Source organism: Ceratotherium simum, chromosome 35 (assembly GCF_057802395.1).
Source record: "Ceratotherium simum simum isolate JZ-2026a chromosome 35, ASM5780239v1, whole genome shotgun sequence".
Lineage (NCBI taxonomy): Eukaryota > Metazoa > Chordata > Mammalia > Perissodactyla > Rhinocerotidae > Ceratotherium > Ceratotherium simum.
Genome location: NC_141934.1, coordinates 28351586 through 28368533, shown reverse-complemented (window position 1 = coordinate 28368533; position 16948 = coordinate 28351586). Strand labels below are relative to the sequence as shown.

The 16948-nt window shown below is 48.2% G+C and overlaps 1 protein-coding gene across 1 annotated transcript in view; it reads right to left on the bottom strand.

The window, feature by feature from the left end:
* TMEM132C (transmembrane protein 132C) overlaps nucleotides 1-14410 on the bottom strand; it is a 356494-nt gene extending 342084 nt beyond the window's left edge. Inside the window, exon 1 of the mRNA XM_014787243.2 lies at nucleotides 14184-14410. Within this exon, the coding sequence (XP_014642729.2) occupies nucleotides 14184-14268 (85 nt within the window). The 5' untranslated portion in view covers nucleotides 14269-14410. The remainder of the gene's footprint in view (nucleotides 1-14183) is intronic.
* Between the last annotated feature and the right edge of the window lie 2538 nt (nucleotides 14411-16948).

The following is a 16948-nucleotide window of genomic DNA, read 5'->3' as shown; positions in this document are numbered from 1 at the left end:
GCCAGCAAGAGGTGTTGGCAGCTGAGTGGATTGAGGAGGGGGAACAGGGGAATGGTCTGGTAAACAGATATGAGAAGGGAGTTACAAATACAGAAAGGAAGAAATCTAGATCGAACTCTGTACTGCTGGATTAGAACTGAGATATCAGTGTGAAATTAGATACCACTGATTAAGAGAGAGGGAGAGAGGTGTGAATGTGTGTACAAGCATTTCCTGGCTCTGTCCACTGAGAGCATTGGAGCACCCTAATAGCAATGAGCACATCCAGAGCCGAGATTTTGGTTTCTAAATACTATTCCCCCCTAAAATGAACTGAGCTGACTCTAGGACTGGGGCAGAGAAATTACAAGATGAGCTGGAAGATCTTATATCCAGAAAGGAAGGAAGGGCGTAAAGAATAATGAGACATGTCCAAAGGACATAGAACATGATAAGATAGCTCCCACTGGCCAAATCTGGGATATTCTGAGCATCGAAATAAACCTGGATTGGTCTGGCCCCATGGCATAGCGGTTAAGTACATGCGCTCTGCTGCTGGTGGCCCGGGTTCAGATCCCGGTCACGCACTGATGCACCATTTGTCAGGCCATGCTGTGGCAGCGTCCCATATAAAGTGGAGGAAGATGGGCACGGATGTTAGCCCAGGGCCAGTCTTCCGCAGCAAAAAGAGGAGGATGGGCATGGATGTTAGCTCAGGGTTGATCTTCCTCACAAAAAAAAAAAAAAAAAAAAAAAGAAATAAACCTGGATAGTAATGAGATAGAAGTCAGAGAGTACAAACGAAGTCCATGAGCCCATTCTTTTAATAAATTCATGAATGAAATATTGAAATTCCAAAGAGGAGCAGGATATTTACATCATCTGTAAACATCTTTTCACAAAATATTTATTAACTTCAAAGCGAATAAGAGTAACTTCACAGCAGAGAAGCCTGGCAGACACTACCTTAATCAAGTGACCCAAGCGAGCATCATTAATATTGTGACAGATTGAAATCATGCGCCATCTGATAAGATGCAGGGGAAGAGCCGAGCATCCCGTCTGGGACACTCCTGCCAAAGGTGCATAATCAGAATCTAATCAGGAAGAAACGTCAGATGAACCCAAAACTGAGAGACGGGCCACCAAATAACTAGCCTTAAACTTCAAAAGTGTCAAGGTCATGAAATTCAAGGAAAACAAAGAATCAGGACATGAAGGAGATTGTTGAGACAACAGGGGATCCTGAAATTGGGGTCTACGATTGGGTGGTGGTCATGAGGCAATGTTTATTCCTCGATCTTGATGCTGTGTTGTGGTTTCGTCAGAGAATGTCTTTGTTGGTAAGAAACCACACACCAAATATTCAGAGGTAGGGAACACCTATTCAGTCACTCACCCTGAGATGGCTCAGAGGACAAAATTCTAGGCACCTGCTCTTGAAAATTTTCTATATGTTTGAGCTTGTTTAAACACAAAAAACAACAAACACCCAACTATTTTCCACTAGGTGTGAGTGAGTTTTATTTGTTTATGTGTCAATCTCAGGAGGAAAGAGAATCCCACTCAGATGATTCAAGTGCCTTTAGTGAGGGACCACTTATGGAGAAAATAAAAAAGCGTTGCTGGGTGCCTAAAGATAAGAAACAGGGGGACAGAACCATCATTGGAAGAGGCAGAAGGAGGGAGTGGTGCTGAACCCAGGGAGAGCTGGAGCCTTGGACGAAACCCCTCGACAGGAGTTAGAGTCATGGGGGACAGAAGCACAGGGAGCAAGCAGGGACAGATACTCCAGCCTCTCTCTTCTCTTGCTCTCCAACTTCCCATCAGAGCCCCCAGTGGCCAACTCCAGAAGGAATCCAGGAGGCACAGGAACCACCCTCTGCAAAGGTCAGCCTCCCAGGGCACAGAATAGGATGAAGAAGAATGGAGACTGTATCTGGAATATGTACAAATGAGAGAAAAAGCTAAATATACAGTAGCTCACTGGACCCTTGTCAATAACTCTGTGAGACAGGTTTTCCCAACCCCATTGCACAGACCCGGAAACTGAGGCTCTGTGGATCACCTGCATGCTCATATCTACAGGATGGAGCAGGGACTTGACCTAAGCGGGTGTGAACACCACGCCTTATTCCTGCCTCCCAAAAGGACCTATCAGGCGAGGCCGAGGTCCTGACTTGCTGAAACAAGCTCCTTCTGGATCCTGCTTTGTCTCCAACCAGGACTCGGGCCATCTCTGTGTCTGTCTTACTTTGCTTCTGACGTTGAAGAGGGGCCTGGGCTGACAGGCAAGTGATGGATGAGGTTCGCTCATCTTTGGTTCAGGCAAGTGTGACAGACTCCACCAGGAGACACATCGTGACACCGCCCCCTGTTCACGCATGAACTCAGGGAGATCTCTGAGCAGGAGAGACATGCGTGCACGGCTGTTCTCCATCTTCTCCACTTGTGTTGCTCATGCTCTTGAATTTGGGGATGTAGGAATATGTATTGTTTGTTTCTGGCCCCAATCACTCACCTTTTTCTGGCTGTTGCACCCCAATTTTCCTCTGCACCCAACTTTCAGCCTACACAAACTCCTCCCAGAGCTCCTAGCCAGAATAATTAGAGCACATTGTCTTTTATAGACCAGGTTGATTTGTTCAGAAATGGCACATGAGCCAAACAGAGCCAATGAGGCACAGTATGACCTTCCCTGGGTTTACTGGGTTTTGGGAAAGGGACATTTGACCCCTCAAGGGTGGGAACCCAGAACTGTCAAGAGCCACCATGTGGAATCCAACACTGTAACAGGCAAAGAGAATAACTGAAAAAAGAAATCCTGACGTCATAATGGGACACCTGAACCAAACCCCATCTGATGACTAATTTCAGTGTAATTTCATCACGCCCAAAAGACATCTTGTCCCCATTTGCACTCACTTCCCATTATTTCAGTAATTCACCCAGTTGTTAAGAGAAAGTCCTAATCAAGCATGCTTTTCATGGTTTACAGTGAAATTCTGGTCTCTGTTTGCAGTTGATTCCTTTCATGTGGCCGTTTCTGGGAACCCATTAGCCGCACAGCAGGGGGCCCTCCTGTCTCTCACCAGAGGGGAAGAGGCCCAGGGGCACAGAGGAGGATGGGCCACCCAGAAACAAAGGCGGTGACTGGAAAACGCTGCCTCTGGCCGGGACGCGCAAGCATCACCTCTTATTGGCATTCTCCCCTCAAATCCACCTGACAGGGACATTTTCTGCAGTGACTGATGGAGAGAAGAGATGGTGCTGGGTTCTGTTGTCAGCTAGAGACCCTTTATAAAATGGGGAAATCTAGAGATTTCCAGCACATGAAACGTACCTCCCCATTTTTCTGAGCTACAAGATCTAAGAGATTAGCTCAGAGTGAAAGACAGATACCATGAGAAGCCAAAGACAGAATTAAGTCATTCATTCATTTGTTTGTTCATTCATTCATTCACCAAGTATTAAGAGCCTCAGATGTCAGTTACTAGGGCCAATGAGCAAAACAGATACATAGAACAGTGAACAAAATAGAAAAACTTTCTCTTCTCATGGAGCTTAAATTCCAGGGGAGAGGAAGATGAATAAACAAATGAGTCAAATCTATGGATCATCAGGTGGTGATAAGTGCAAATAAAAACAACAAAATAGGGAAGGGGCATAGAAAGTGCCAGAATGAAGAAAAGCTGATGGCGTGACAAGGGGGACCTCCACGAGAAGAGGATCTCTGAGCAGAGACATGAAGAAGCCTAGGGTGCCTCATGTGGCTATCCAGAGGTGACCCCACGCAGGCCAGTGCAAAGGCCCTGAGGGTGGTGAGGACCAGCAAGGAGGCCCGTGAGACTGGAACAGACTGTGCGTGTGAGGGCACGGGGGTTGAGATGAGGTCAGAAGGGTGCTGGGGGTCAGAGTTCACGTAGTGCCTTGTAGATCATTGAATTGACTGTGGCTTCAGCTCTGAATTTGATGGAGGCCTCCGGAGGGTTTTGAACAGAGGAAAGCACGATCTGACTGCTGGTCAAGGAGGGTCTGAATGGGGGGCCTCCCCACCCAGATGCAGCTGGTGTGTGCTGAGGATGGTGGACGCTTTGGTCCTCTTGAGTAAGTAAGGATGTCTCTACAGGATTAGCAGCAAGTGAATAAGAAAGTGACAGTCCCAACCCCTTAGCGATGAGTGTGCTTGGAGAAGGGGAGGTTAAGACATTTGAGAGAAAAAAATCCCCCAGGCCTCCCAGACACTGAGGGTGGGTGAGAAGCAGGTATTTGCAGACTTCCTGCCTCTGTGAAGGGGAGAGCACCCCCCTAGAACTAACAGACAACCGCCCAGCCACAGCCACTGCTGGCAGATATCTCAGCGCACGGACGGCGGGAGGGAGGTCCAAGGGCCAGGCCACGGCCAAGGAGACAACTGACCAGTAGCAGGGACATCAGCACAATAGATGAAAACGTTGAGTTTGAAGGCAAATGAGAAAAGTCTGCTGTCTAAGTCAATTCATTGCTTACAATTAAAACAGGGAAAATAAAGAAAATGATGACCTGAGGCTGTGTACTGACCAAGAAGATTTACATAAATTGAAGAAAAGAGCACATCACCACTTAGGAGCTGGAAAGATGAAACAGAGCTGGAACAGAACAAATCCTCCCCAAATGGAGACGTCACCCAGGATTTTTTTTCTCATAAAGGACTATGCCAGAGAGGGAAGCCTTTTAGGGTTGCCTTCATGGCTGAGGCTTTAGGATCCAAGAGGCTTTAGGAACCCAAGCCAGAGCCCCTTATGGTCCTGGGGGGAGCACCTCAGGGAGGAGGGAAGGTCTGCAAGAAGGTCAATGAGAGAAGACGTTCCTGCTGCAGTGCCCGGTCCATAGTCGGTACTGGAGGGATGCTTGATGGAGGAAGGGAGGAATGAATGAATGAATGAATGAATGCCAAAGCAAACAGAAAACAAGAGAGGGCCACCCTGAGCTGGAGGTGCAATGGGACGTGGAGAAGGCCCTGATGTCCCTGACTTAGGTGTTCACGCATCCAGCAGGAGACACAAGCTGACCTCCCCGTGGGCTGCTCCGTGAACTCTGAGTACCCCTGTGAGAAGCAGCTGCCCAGCTGGCCTTTGGTCTCCCTTGTTTTGTTCGTTGGTTGGATAGGGTCTTACCTGCCTGGCATCCGTCCCCCTTCATTTGATACAGCCCGACTGTCTCTTGGCACCATCCTTCTGTACTTTCTCTTACAGTAGTTTGCATAGAGATGATCTCAGGCTCCCGGGATGGATGGGTCCCAGACCTGACCAATCAGAAAACTCTATTCCTTCCCATCACAGAAACTGGCTCAGGGTTGGGCCAAGAAACCCGGTGAGCACCATGAGATTCACTCCAACTTATTCTACAATCCTTTGAGAAGTCACTTTCTTTTTGTTGGGTGTACTGTGTGCACAGAATGTAAACCTGTAGCTGCTGGTGACAATGATGACCACTCAAAAATGCAGCCAACAGAGAGGACAGAGGAGATAAGAGATGAAGAGAAATCATATCTAGTGACTTTGGCTAATCCCTGGATCCAGCAGTGCCTGAAGCCTGCGTGGACTTTTCAGTTCCCTGACCTAATACATTTACTCCACTCATCTTTTTCTTTTTATTTTCTTTCTTAAAAAAAAAATTGTGTCTTTGACATCATTTGCTTAAGCTGGGTTTTTTGGCATTTGCAACTAAAGGAGTCACGACTAATATACTGAATGATTTGATGCAAATTTAAAGGTCATTTCCATTAGGCAGGTGGGGAAAACGTGTCTCTGTGCCCAGAACACAACCTCATTGTTTCCAATGGAGACAAAATCATGCTTCCAGGGTCACATCCTGTTCATGGTGGGAGTTTTTAAAATTTGGCTTAAAATCATCACTAAGCTGGAACCCAATGATAAAAGGAGAACTAGCTTTCTGTTCTGTGTGTGTGTTGGGGGCGGAGTGTGACTGCTTATAAAGTTCCTTTGTTCATTTTGAGAATATGCGAATCCCTTATTACCTCAAAGAGCTGCTAATCGACCACCAGGAGCCAAAGCCGGTAGTGTTGGATCCACACTTCTGCGGCATCTGAGTCCACAGAAACGGTGTGGAAACACAGCAGAAAGCAAACATTATAATTAAGAGGCCAGAGGGACCGATCGAGCAAGAAAGATAACAAGAGTCAACTGCAGATTGGGGCGAGAAAGCTAACCCAGGGGAAACATGGGAGCAGCCCTGGATGGTTCTGATGACTCTGCGAACCCAGAGGGAGACGGGTGTTTAAGAGAGTATCGAGAGCATCATGGAACTAAGCCAAACGGAAGCATGTCTCAGCTGTATTTAAGCATGAAGCACATCAAGGGACGTCTCAGAGCACACGCCGCTGGCTCTCTGTTTAGGCGGATGATAAATGGACACCTCACACTGGACCAGCTTTGCCTATTCCCTGACACTGTCAAGTCCACTGTTTGTTTCGATAATTTTTTTTTTACATTATCCTCAGTTATTTTTAGAATATCTATGTGTGGTTTCTATTAGATGATATTGTGTGATTCTTCTTCTCCACGGCTTTAATAGGTATACATATAATAACAGCTATGATTTATTGAACTTTCACTGAGCCAAATCTTACCGCGTGTGATGGGTTGAAGGGCCCCAAAGATATGTCCATTTAGGACCTACGAATGTGACCTTATTTGGAAAAAGGGTCTTTTTAGATGTAATGAAGTTCAAGATCTCGGGATGCGATCATCCTGGATTAGCCTGGGGCCTAAATCAATGACAAGTGTCCTTATAAGACAGAAGGGGAAAGACGTGGGGAGAAGAAGGCCAGGTGAGGCAGAGGGGGAGGCTGGAGGGATGCCGCCACAGTCAGGGAAGGCCGGGAGTCAACGGAGGCTCACAGAGGCAAAGAAGGACCCTCCCTAGGGGCTTCGGAGAGAGCACGGCCCTGCCGGCATCTGAGTTTGGACTTCTGGCTCCAGAACCATGAGAGGGAAAGTTTCTGTTATGGTAAGCTACCCAGTTTGTGGTCACTTATTACAGCAGCCTCAGGAAATGAACACACCGTGCTAAGTGTCTCAGGCCCATTTTTTCATTAAATATTCTCAACAATCCTACACGGTAGGTGTTAGTATCTCCAATTCATAAATCTGAGGCTCAGAAGAGCTGTCCTATACTCTAATTTTTGCTGCTTCCCCACCAGGGGTCCGAGCTGGTGGGGTTGACGTTGCTGATTTCGCATCCAGCATCCATCTCACCTTCTTTTGTAATGGCTCGTTGTTTTTTCTCTGGGAGGAATACCCTTGAATACAAAAGGTGACACTGTCCATAAGACTGTCCTAACCTTTTCTGGACAGAGACGGGCCTAGGCAACCTGTTCCTCCCACTGGCTACACCTTAGAATCACCCAAAGAGCTTTTAAAAAAGAAAAATGATCAACTGTGCCTCCGTGCCCACCTCCACTCCACCACAACCAAAGATCCTGGGTCAATCAGTTTGGGTAGGGCCTTGGCAGTAGCATTTTTTAAAGCTTTCCAGGTGATTCTAAAGTTCAGCCAAGGTTATGGGCTTCTTTCTCCCTGGAATCTGAAACACGAACCTAGAGACAAAAAAATGAAATGGTTGGAGCTCCTATATCCCAACAGCGGCGCCCTGGAGCCAGACATCAGTTACAGCTACAGGGATCCTTGAACAGGCAACTTCCTACTCTTAGGAAACCAGGTCCCTTAGCGTACCTTCAGGGTCATGAGCTCCCAATCCTTCTTCCTTAGGTGGCTCCGATAGGTCTCTGCTGCTAACAACCAGAGTCTCTGACCAGTTCATCTAGGAACTGGCAGAACAGAAGCTCAACTTAAGCTTCCACCTCTGTGATACTGAGCCTCCCTAATTAATCCTTCAGTGAGAGCTCCCCATGTGGCTGGTGACATGAAGGGTCTTGAGGAAGAAAGAGAAATCTTTACATAGAGAAGACACGGTCTCCCATATCAAGTCTGTGAGTTGCTTTAGGATCCCAGACATTAGCCAGTGTGAACTTAACACTCCTAACATACCACTAAAAGCATCCTAAATCAGAAAGAAGAAATGTACACACTGCAGAGGACAAGGAATCAGTCACTCTGGGAGAGAATCTAGAACCACTGCCTTGGAAATTTTGCTAATTCAGACTCTGGCTGGGTTGTACTTTACCTTTGTTCTCTCCTTAAAGGCAGTGACTTCTAAATCCCTAAGGTGTATAAACATTTTTGTTGAGCTCAGCACAGAGGTAGGAGAGAGAATAAAGTCCTGCAGATAAAACAATTTCAAGGATGTCAGAAGTACCCACTTAGAAATAAAGCAAGCCAATTAACCATGATTTTTATCCTCCTTCAAAGTATATAAAAATAATGTCTAATTGAAAATCCTCTTAGCCACACCTAGGGTGTAAGATGTATGCACTTGAAAAGGATTATACGTAGAAGAAAAAAGCTTTGGGGATATACTGTTTTAAGGTTCTTACACAACATCTGAAGTAATATAACATAATTTGTATGTAGACCTTGATTAATTAAAGATGTATTTTATAAACTTTAGAGTAATGACTAAAATTCAAAGAGGTATAAATTATGAGCCAATATGGAGATAAAATGAAATCATAAAAAATATATTCAATATAAAAGCAGGCAGAAAAAGAAGAAAAAACAGTAAAGAACAAATAAAGAAAACAAAGAGCAAGATCGTAGATTTTAACACAAACATATGAATAATCACATTAAATATAAATGGTCTAAACACAAGGATTAAAAGACAGAGACTATCAGATTGGATAAACAGGCAAACCCCAACCATATTCTGTCTATAAACAACCAACATTAAATATAAAGACACAGATTGGTTAAAACCAACAAGATAGAAAAAATATTACAATGCGCACACTAATCAAAAGAAAGCTGAGGTGGCTATATTAACATCAGATGAAATAGACTTCAGAACACAGAATGTTTCCAAGAAAAAAGAGGGATATCACACAGTGATAAAGGAGTCAATTCACCAAGAAGATATGACAATCCCAAGAGTGCGTGTGCCAAAAACGATGTTTCAAACACGTGAAGGAAAGGCTGACAGAATGGAAATGACAATGGACAAACCCACAACTTAGTTGGAGACTTTGACACTTCTCTCAGTAACTGACAAACAAAAAGATAAAAATTCAGCAGGAATTTGAAATAACTGAACAACACTATAGATGTATGGAGAATACTTGTGACCTTAGGTTAGGCAAAGATTTCTTAGATGTGACACCAAAGCATAATTATGAAGAAGAAAAAATAATAAACTTAATTAAAATTAAAAACCTTTGCTCTTCCAAAGATACATACTGGGAGAAAATATCTGTAAACACATATCTGATAAATGTCTTGCATCCATAATATAAAAAATACCCTCAAAGATCAATAATAGGAAAATAACAACCAATAAAAAATGAGCAAAAGATTTGAAAAAGACATTTCACCAAAGAAGATAAAGGTAAGCATAAGAAATAATGCTCAGCATCATTAGCCACGATGGTAAAAATTAAAACCTCAAAGAAATACCACTACACACCTATTGAAACTGCTAAACAAAATCAAACAAAACAAAATGGATAATATTAAGTGGTTCTGAAAATACAAAATAACTGGAACTCTCATACCTGCTGGTGGGAATGCTAAATGTTACCATGTTTGAAAAGAGCTTGCAGTTTCTGATGAAGTTATACATCTAGTGACTATACCACCCAGAAATACCAGTCCTAGTATTTATCCAAGAGAAATGAAAACACATTCACATGAAAACCTGTTCGTGAACATTGATAGAGACTGTTTTCATAATCACCAAAAACTGGAAGTAATCCAAATGTCCCTCAGCTAGGAAATGAATAAACCAACGGTGGCTCATGCATTCAATGGAATATTATGCAGCACTGAAAAGGAACAGACTACTGATATATAGGTGAATATCAAATGCATCATGCTAAGTGAAAGACAGCAGACTCAAAAGCTGCATACTGCATGACCCCAGTTTTACGGAATCATGAAAAAGGCAAAACTATAAGGAGAGAGAACAAACCAGTGGTTGCCAAGGCCTGGGGGGAGGGGAAGGAGAAGGCTACAAAGGGGCACACAGGAACTTTGTGGGGTGATGGAAATGTTCTACACCTTAATTGTGGTGGTCTTTACATGACTATATGCATTTGTCAAAACTTGTAACTCTATACACAGAAGGGTCAATTTTACTGTATGGAATTTCTACCTTAATGAACCTGACTTTTAAACAAAGTAAATTGCTGTAAAGATATTCTGTCAAGGAGACTTTCCATTTATTCCATTAATTCAGTGATACTTCCTTTCACTCCAATTATTATACCAAAGACATGTTTATTAACCTCACTTCTCATGACTATGGATGTATGAAATATCTAATACATCAGAAGGCTTTGTTTTAACCTCCGCTCATGGAGGTGCTAACTGCTAATATAATTGAGAGTTCTGAGTTCTTCTCTGCCTGACTCTAGTCACAGCTGTGATTAAGTTAGCAGTGAACAGTGAGACGAAGGAAGAAGAGCTGGAGACTCACATGGCCGAGGGAAGGAAGGGCAGGTAGATAAGAGAGGGATAAACACCCCCTCGGGGTGGGGGGGGGACACCACGCACAGCGCGGCACCATGGAGCCATATGGGAATGTGCACCGGAGGTTGGCAAACCACCCACGCTCTTGAGAGAAGTTGGAAATCCTGATTTTTATATGTGAATTCTCCCAGTTTTGGGGAGCCCATTCTTTTTTTTTTTTTTTTAACACCGTGTGGACAAAACAGAACATGTCTGCAGGTCATGAAGTCAGCAAGCACTAGTCAAAAGCAGTGGGTTTAAAGGAGAGAACCAGGACAAAGCCCAGGGTCTGGTGGTTTAACAGAACAACTTCCAAGAAGCTGGAATCACTTCTAAGAAGCTTCTACACAGCAGGGAGCTTCAACTTGAGGGATAGGAAGGGATGGATGGGAAGAACAGGTACTCGTGGGCTGAGTGTGCTGAGTGGTGTGTGCTGTGAGTGTAGGCAGAACAAGGCACCATCATCATTCCCAGGTGGCAGCACACACACGGGGAGCCGAGAAGGACCTTCCACCCTAATGACCTCCTGCTACTCATGAAACCTACCGCAGCCCCCAAACCCCTTATCAGAAATTCCAAATCCCCAAAAGGTTGTTTTTAATTCACTGGGCGGCCACACTTATCTAAAGTGAAGTGAGGCTATTTTGGGTCTTTATCCTCCTTTATGTAAATACTCATACGTTTCATACAAAATTACCGATGTGTGCGATTACAGGGTACAACTCCAGACCAGGCATGGGCGTGTTATTCAATATATGTATATGACCCTATGCTTCTACCTATCTATCTGTCTGTCTATCTATCCATCTATCTATCCACCTATCTATCTACCTATCTATCTATCTATCCATCTATCTACCTACCTACCTATATTGTCATCCAAAGATCTCAATAATTCTAAATCTTGAAACACATCTGGCCCCGCAGATTTCAGAAAAGAGATTATAGTCCTTTCTGACCTTCCCAGGGGTCCCATATGTGACTAACAACCATCCCTCCACCTCTGAGACCATCTCTGCCCACCACCGCCCTTCCACTCGCTTTCTATGGGGCCAATTTCTTAACCTCTAACTCAAGGACACTTCACCTCACCGACCTCAGCCGGTCTTAAATCTTAGGAAGACTCTGTTCTTGCGACGCCCTGGCCTATTTATGGAACCCCAAGAACAAGGACTCTATTCCAAACCCTGATGAACTGCAGAGCCTTTAAATCCATGGTCAAAAATAAACATAGAATTGGTGTTAAAAATTGATCAGCGGTTTTGAGGATTCCAGAAATCAGCACTTAAATCCGTGGGCAGGAAGAGTCAGAGATTTTTTTTTTTTCTGTTAAAGACAGCACAAATTTAAACAAGGGTCAGGAAACTTTCCTTTCTATAACAAATCTAACGGATTAAACATTTTCTTTGTGGAGGAATCAGAGGGAGGAATAAACTGCTGCTTTTGGTCATAAGAAGCAAAATGAGAAATATTTTGCAGAGGATAGTTGCAGACAGACCCACATGCTCCCAAACCACGTGGTGAAGACCGTTAAGCAAAAGCAAGGAGAAAATCTCACCACAGGAGGCTGCACTAAGCCAGTGGCGGGTGGGGGGCTCTTTGGGGTAGGACTGGGGTATGCTCTTCCCACAATCTCCCTCTCCCCCAATCCTTGCTGTGTAAATAGCATCTTCAAAACAAAACCCCCACCTTCACTTTTGAACCAAACTGCTGCCCCTAGCCCTTTCTCCAAGGACATTTGTAACAGACACTATTCTAAATCAAAAGTAAAATAGAAAAAAATAATAATAAATGTGAGCTCTAATTAAGAAAAGTCCACAACTTACTTTAAAAAGCACATTCAGCACTGAGTTCTCACCTGATTAAATCCTCTCATGGAGGAGGGGAGAAAACCTGATCAGGGGCTCTCACCCCTGCTCAATTAAAAATGACCCCACCTTCCTCTACAAAGTGCTTTCTATCCATTAAGCCATTTTATCACCCCAAGACCGCTGTTAACTATTTTGGGAAGGGATCTTTTTGAATGGCCACTTTACATTTGAGGAAACTGAGTCCTAGAAATAATAGAACCCAGAGCTAACAGCAGAATTAAGGCACCAGATTCTGGATATGTTTGCCCTTTCGGAAAAAAAGAAACGTGCCCCCATCCCTTCACACGCGCGCACACGCGCGCTCACACACACATTCACACTCCTGTTGACCTGGAGCTCTTGGGAGAAAGGGACACTTTATTTAAAACTGCAATTTTGTCCAGTTGCTGTCTGAGAACCTGCAGCCTCAGGAAAGTAGATTTCTCTGGAATTTCAGAAGGTGCGCAATGACTTGTGAAAAGCAAACGCTACTTTTTAACATCAATTGGCAACTTGTCTCTCCCGATGCGTTTCCAGCCCAGCCTGCGGAGCTTCAGGAGGGAGAGAGGCCGTGATTCTCATCAGGGTGGACTTGGTTCGTCTGCTCAGTGCCTGAGGCTGGGCCCAGCCCGCCGCGCAGCGCGAAGGCGCAGGAAACACTCGTGCACATCGCGCTTAACCCAACGGACCCGAGACCCTCGCCCGGGCGCGGGCAGCGGGAAAACGACGCTCTCCTCCTCCGCCCTGACCCGCGCCCGGGGCTCCGCACGGCTGCTGTGCGCGCAGCCGCCGTCCCCGGCGGAGCTGGGCCTCCTCCCCGCCTGCCCGCGGGCCCCGGTGCCGGTGCCCGGCGGGGAAGGGCGCGCGGCGCCGGCTGCTCCGGGCTTGGAGACCCCTCTCCCCGCTGCTCCCACCGCTGGCCCTGGGACCACCCTGGCCCGACACGCGTATAACAATAACCGTCATAATAATAACAGCTACTTTCGGTGGGCTCTTTGGGCGCCACGCGTTCCCTCAGAATTCTCAAAATCCTAAGGCCGGGTCATCACGCCCATTGCAGAGACGCGGAGACTGAGGCAAGAGGCCGCCCAGGACAGATTCCCAGGCGCGCACCCACCTCCCCCACCCGCGCCGGCCACCCTCCCAGGCTCCCAAACCACACCGGACCCAATCCCGGGCGCCTGGGGTGGGGGTCCCGGGTTTCTGCCAAGCTGAGATACCGGGCAGCTGCGCGATGAGCGCGCGTTCTCCGTGGGCCAAGGTCGGTTCTCGGGACCCCATGCTTGGGGGAAGGGGGCGCAAAGGACCCGGCCTGCCCTCTCGGATCTCCAGTCCCAGTCTGACTGAGCTGGGGAGGGGGCGCAAAGCTGGGAGGAAGGGGGGGCACAGAAGCCGGACCCTCAGCTCCACAGTGTGACGGTGCTGGGGTTAAGTCCTCATGGAACTCAGGGGTGGGGAACAACACATCTTGTCCCTCAGCCACGCCCCCTCCTCACCCCGGGAAGCATCCCCAGTCCGGAGATACTGGACCAGCTGAATTTGCCCCCATCCTCGTACGCGGCGCCCAGCTGGGTCCGCCCCTCCGCGCCGGGTAGAGGCGCTCCTGGCCGGACCAGCGCCCTCACCAAGGTCCCCACGACACCCCCACCTTTCGGCTCCCCCGCCCGGGCTCCTCGGCACCGGGGGGAACTTCCCGAGCGCCGGCCGACAGCCGCCCGGCCCGCCTTACCTTTGCCCAGCAGCGCGCCCAACACCAAGCTCAGCGCCCCGCACAGCGGCGCCCCCGGCCCGGGGGCCGCGCCCTCGGCGCGCATCCTGCGTCCCGGCCGCTCAGGCCGCCCGCCGCCCGCCCGGGGCGCAGCGCCCGCCCGCGGCCCCCGCCGGCTGCCCCATGCCCGGGGCGACCCCGCAGCGAGTCGGCGGCAGGGCGGCCGATCGGGTGCTCGCGCCCCGCCCCTGCCGGCTGCGCGCCGCGGCGGCTCCGGATCCCGCGGCAGCTGGCGCTCTGGCCGGGACAACTTTTCTCCAGCCGCCGCCGCAGCCGCTGCCGCCCCGCCTCCCGCCCGCCCCCCCGGCCCCGCCCCCAGCCCCGCCCCGGGCCGGAGCCCGAGCCAGGGTGCGGGGAGCGGCGCGGGTGAAGGGTCCCTCCCGCGGGGAGCAGGCGCACGGGGGGAGACTTGGCGGGTAGGGCTCAGGCCGCGCCCGGGAGGCCGCTCCTCCGACCTGCGCCCGGGCTCACGTCCCAGAGACTTCTGCGCAGGTACCGGACCCAAGATGGAGCTGGACCCTCCCCCTCGTCACCCTCCCGCGGTCACGGCGGCCCGGGTGGTCGTCACTCCCCGCGCCCCAACTTCAGGTCCTCCCCTGATTTTTTTGCCTGGCGAGCTGGGGACATCTGGAATTAAAAGTCCCACGTAGTTGATGCGGAAAGATCTCCCGGATAGATTATTCAGTGGGAAAAAGCAACGTGCAGAACAGTCTGAGAGGGACACGGATGTACACAGAGGCGTGTGCACGTCTGTGTGTGTGTGTGTGTGTCTGTGTCTGTGTGTGTGTGTGTGTCTGTGTCTGTGTGTGTGTGAAGCAAAAGGTAGCAGCAGTGTCTCTGGGAGGGAGACTGGAACGCCAGGGTGAAAGAAACGTTGCTATTTCTCTGTGTATCATTTTATGTTATTGGATGTCGTATCCCCCCCCCCGGGGGGTTTATTAACACTTCGGAGGGGAAACGCCCCCCTCCCCAGCCACTCTTGCTCCTGCGATAGCAATTTCTCTGCAGATTCAGACCAGGAAGCTCTGTGCTGGCCACCCCGTTCGTGCCCTGCATCCTTTCTCTCAAGTTCCCGGCGCTGCCCGCCCTCCGCGCGAGGATCCCAGCTGCTAGCCTGCGCGGGCACTGATGCTCAGGCCTCGTCTGCACGCCGGTATCTCCGCACTCTGAAGGCGGGGCCCCGACTCCCTCTTGCGTCCGCGAGTGAAAGGCCATAGTTGGGAGCCCAGAAGCCTCTCCGGGAAGCCCAGCCCGCCCCCAGCCGCGCGCTTCCCCAAACCCCACAGCCTGCCTGGAGGTCCCCTCAGTGTCCAGGGCTCCTCAGGGACAGGGCTCAGAGGCCCAGCTCTCACCTGGGCTGGCTCAGTCCAACCTCGGAAAAGAAGCTAACTGTGTCACATGTCACCATCATTCCTGGTCACTAGAGCCAGGAATGAATTTCAAGTAACAAAAGAATCTTTGAGAAAAAATAAAAGTGAAAGAACTTGGGCAACTACAAATCCATTCCTCACGCCCCAACTCAGTTACAGGGGAGCATTGGGGGGTGAGGGGACACAGGCTTTGAGGGCACTCCCCAGCATGGAGCCCTTCTCCCAGCTGGGTGCCGCTGGGATTCTGGACCCTGTTGGGAGGAAGAGGGCCCAAGGGCTTTCTCTTCCACTCTGCTTGCCTGATGTGGGGAGAAGGCAGTGGGGCAAACCAGCCAGGCCAGAGAGGTGACTGTAAAGCTTGGTTCTTAGGAAGCAGAGACTTCCCTTTCTAAGTGGATTATACTGGAAAGGTGCCCAGTTCTTCAGTTCAGCTAGTGTAGACACAGCCATGGGAAGCAGTCATGAAGTAGACTCAGGTTCCTCAAATGGAGGGCACATTTCCTTCTCATTTTTATTTTTTAGCCTGAAAGTCACTGGGGAATAAATATTCTTCATTGAAGTGTTTCCAGCCTCAGTGAGAACTATAACCTATTCATTCTTCCTGACTGAGGGGTGGGGGTCTGCTTTAGCATCACTCCCTCCTGTCTGATAACAGGAACAGAAAGCCCCAGAGAATGCCCTCCACTCCCCTCTCTTCTCCTTTGTAGGTTCGTAATTTACTCCTCCCACCCTCCCCACACACGTCATTTCTTTCCTCTTGGCACAGAATGTTGCCCTCTCTACTGCGAAGCCAAATGCAGGTCGTGGACCAGGACTCCACGGTTCAAATCATCAAAAAGGAGGAAACGAAACAAACAGCAGCAAAATACATAACAAGTCAAAATGAGAAGATAAAGGAGAAGAGGATCCCTAAGCAGGTCAATCACTTCACAGTCTGGAGGCATCGCTGTCCTCAGGTGTTCCAAGTCTCAGCTGTTCCTTGAGACTATGAGTCTCCGAGTATCATCTATAAGAGGCTCCTTCCTGCTCCTTCCAGAACAGACAAAAGGAGACCCAGGTAGTGGGTGCTTCGCTTCTGCAAATCTGAGTTTGGGATCCCATTTAATCTACCGTCTGACCTACACATCAAACAAACGTACACAAAACCAAACAAACAAATAAAAGGGATGATGTGGTAGGTTTATCTTTTTTAGGAAAACCCTCCAAAATAGAGGTGTGAACTTAGAGGTTCATGGGCTAACAGTTTCCTGTATTTTTTTTTAAGGCGTGTATTATTTAACCCCCAAATCATTAATTCCTTAACTTAAATTACTTCCAGATGCTTTTCTGAATTTCATAAGCAACATCAGAGACCAC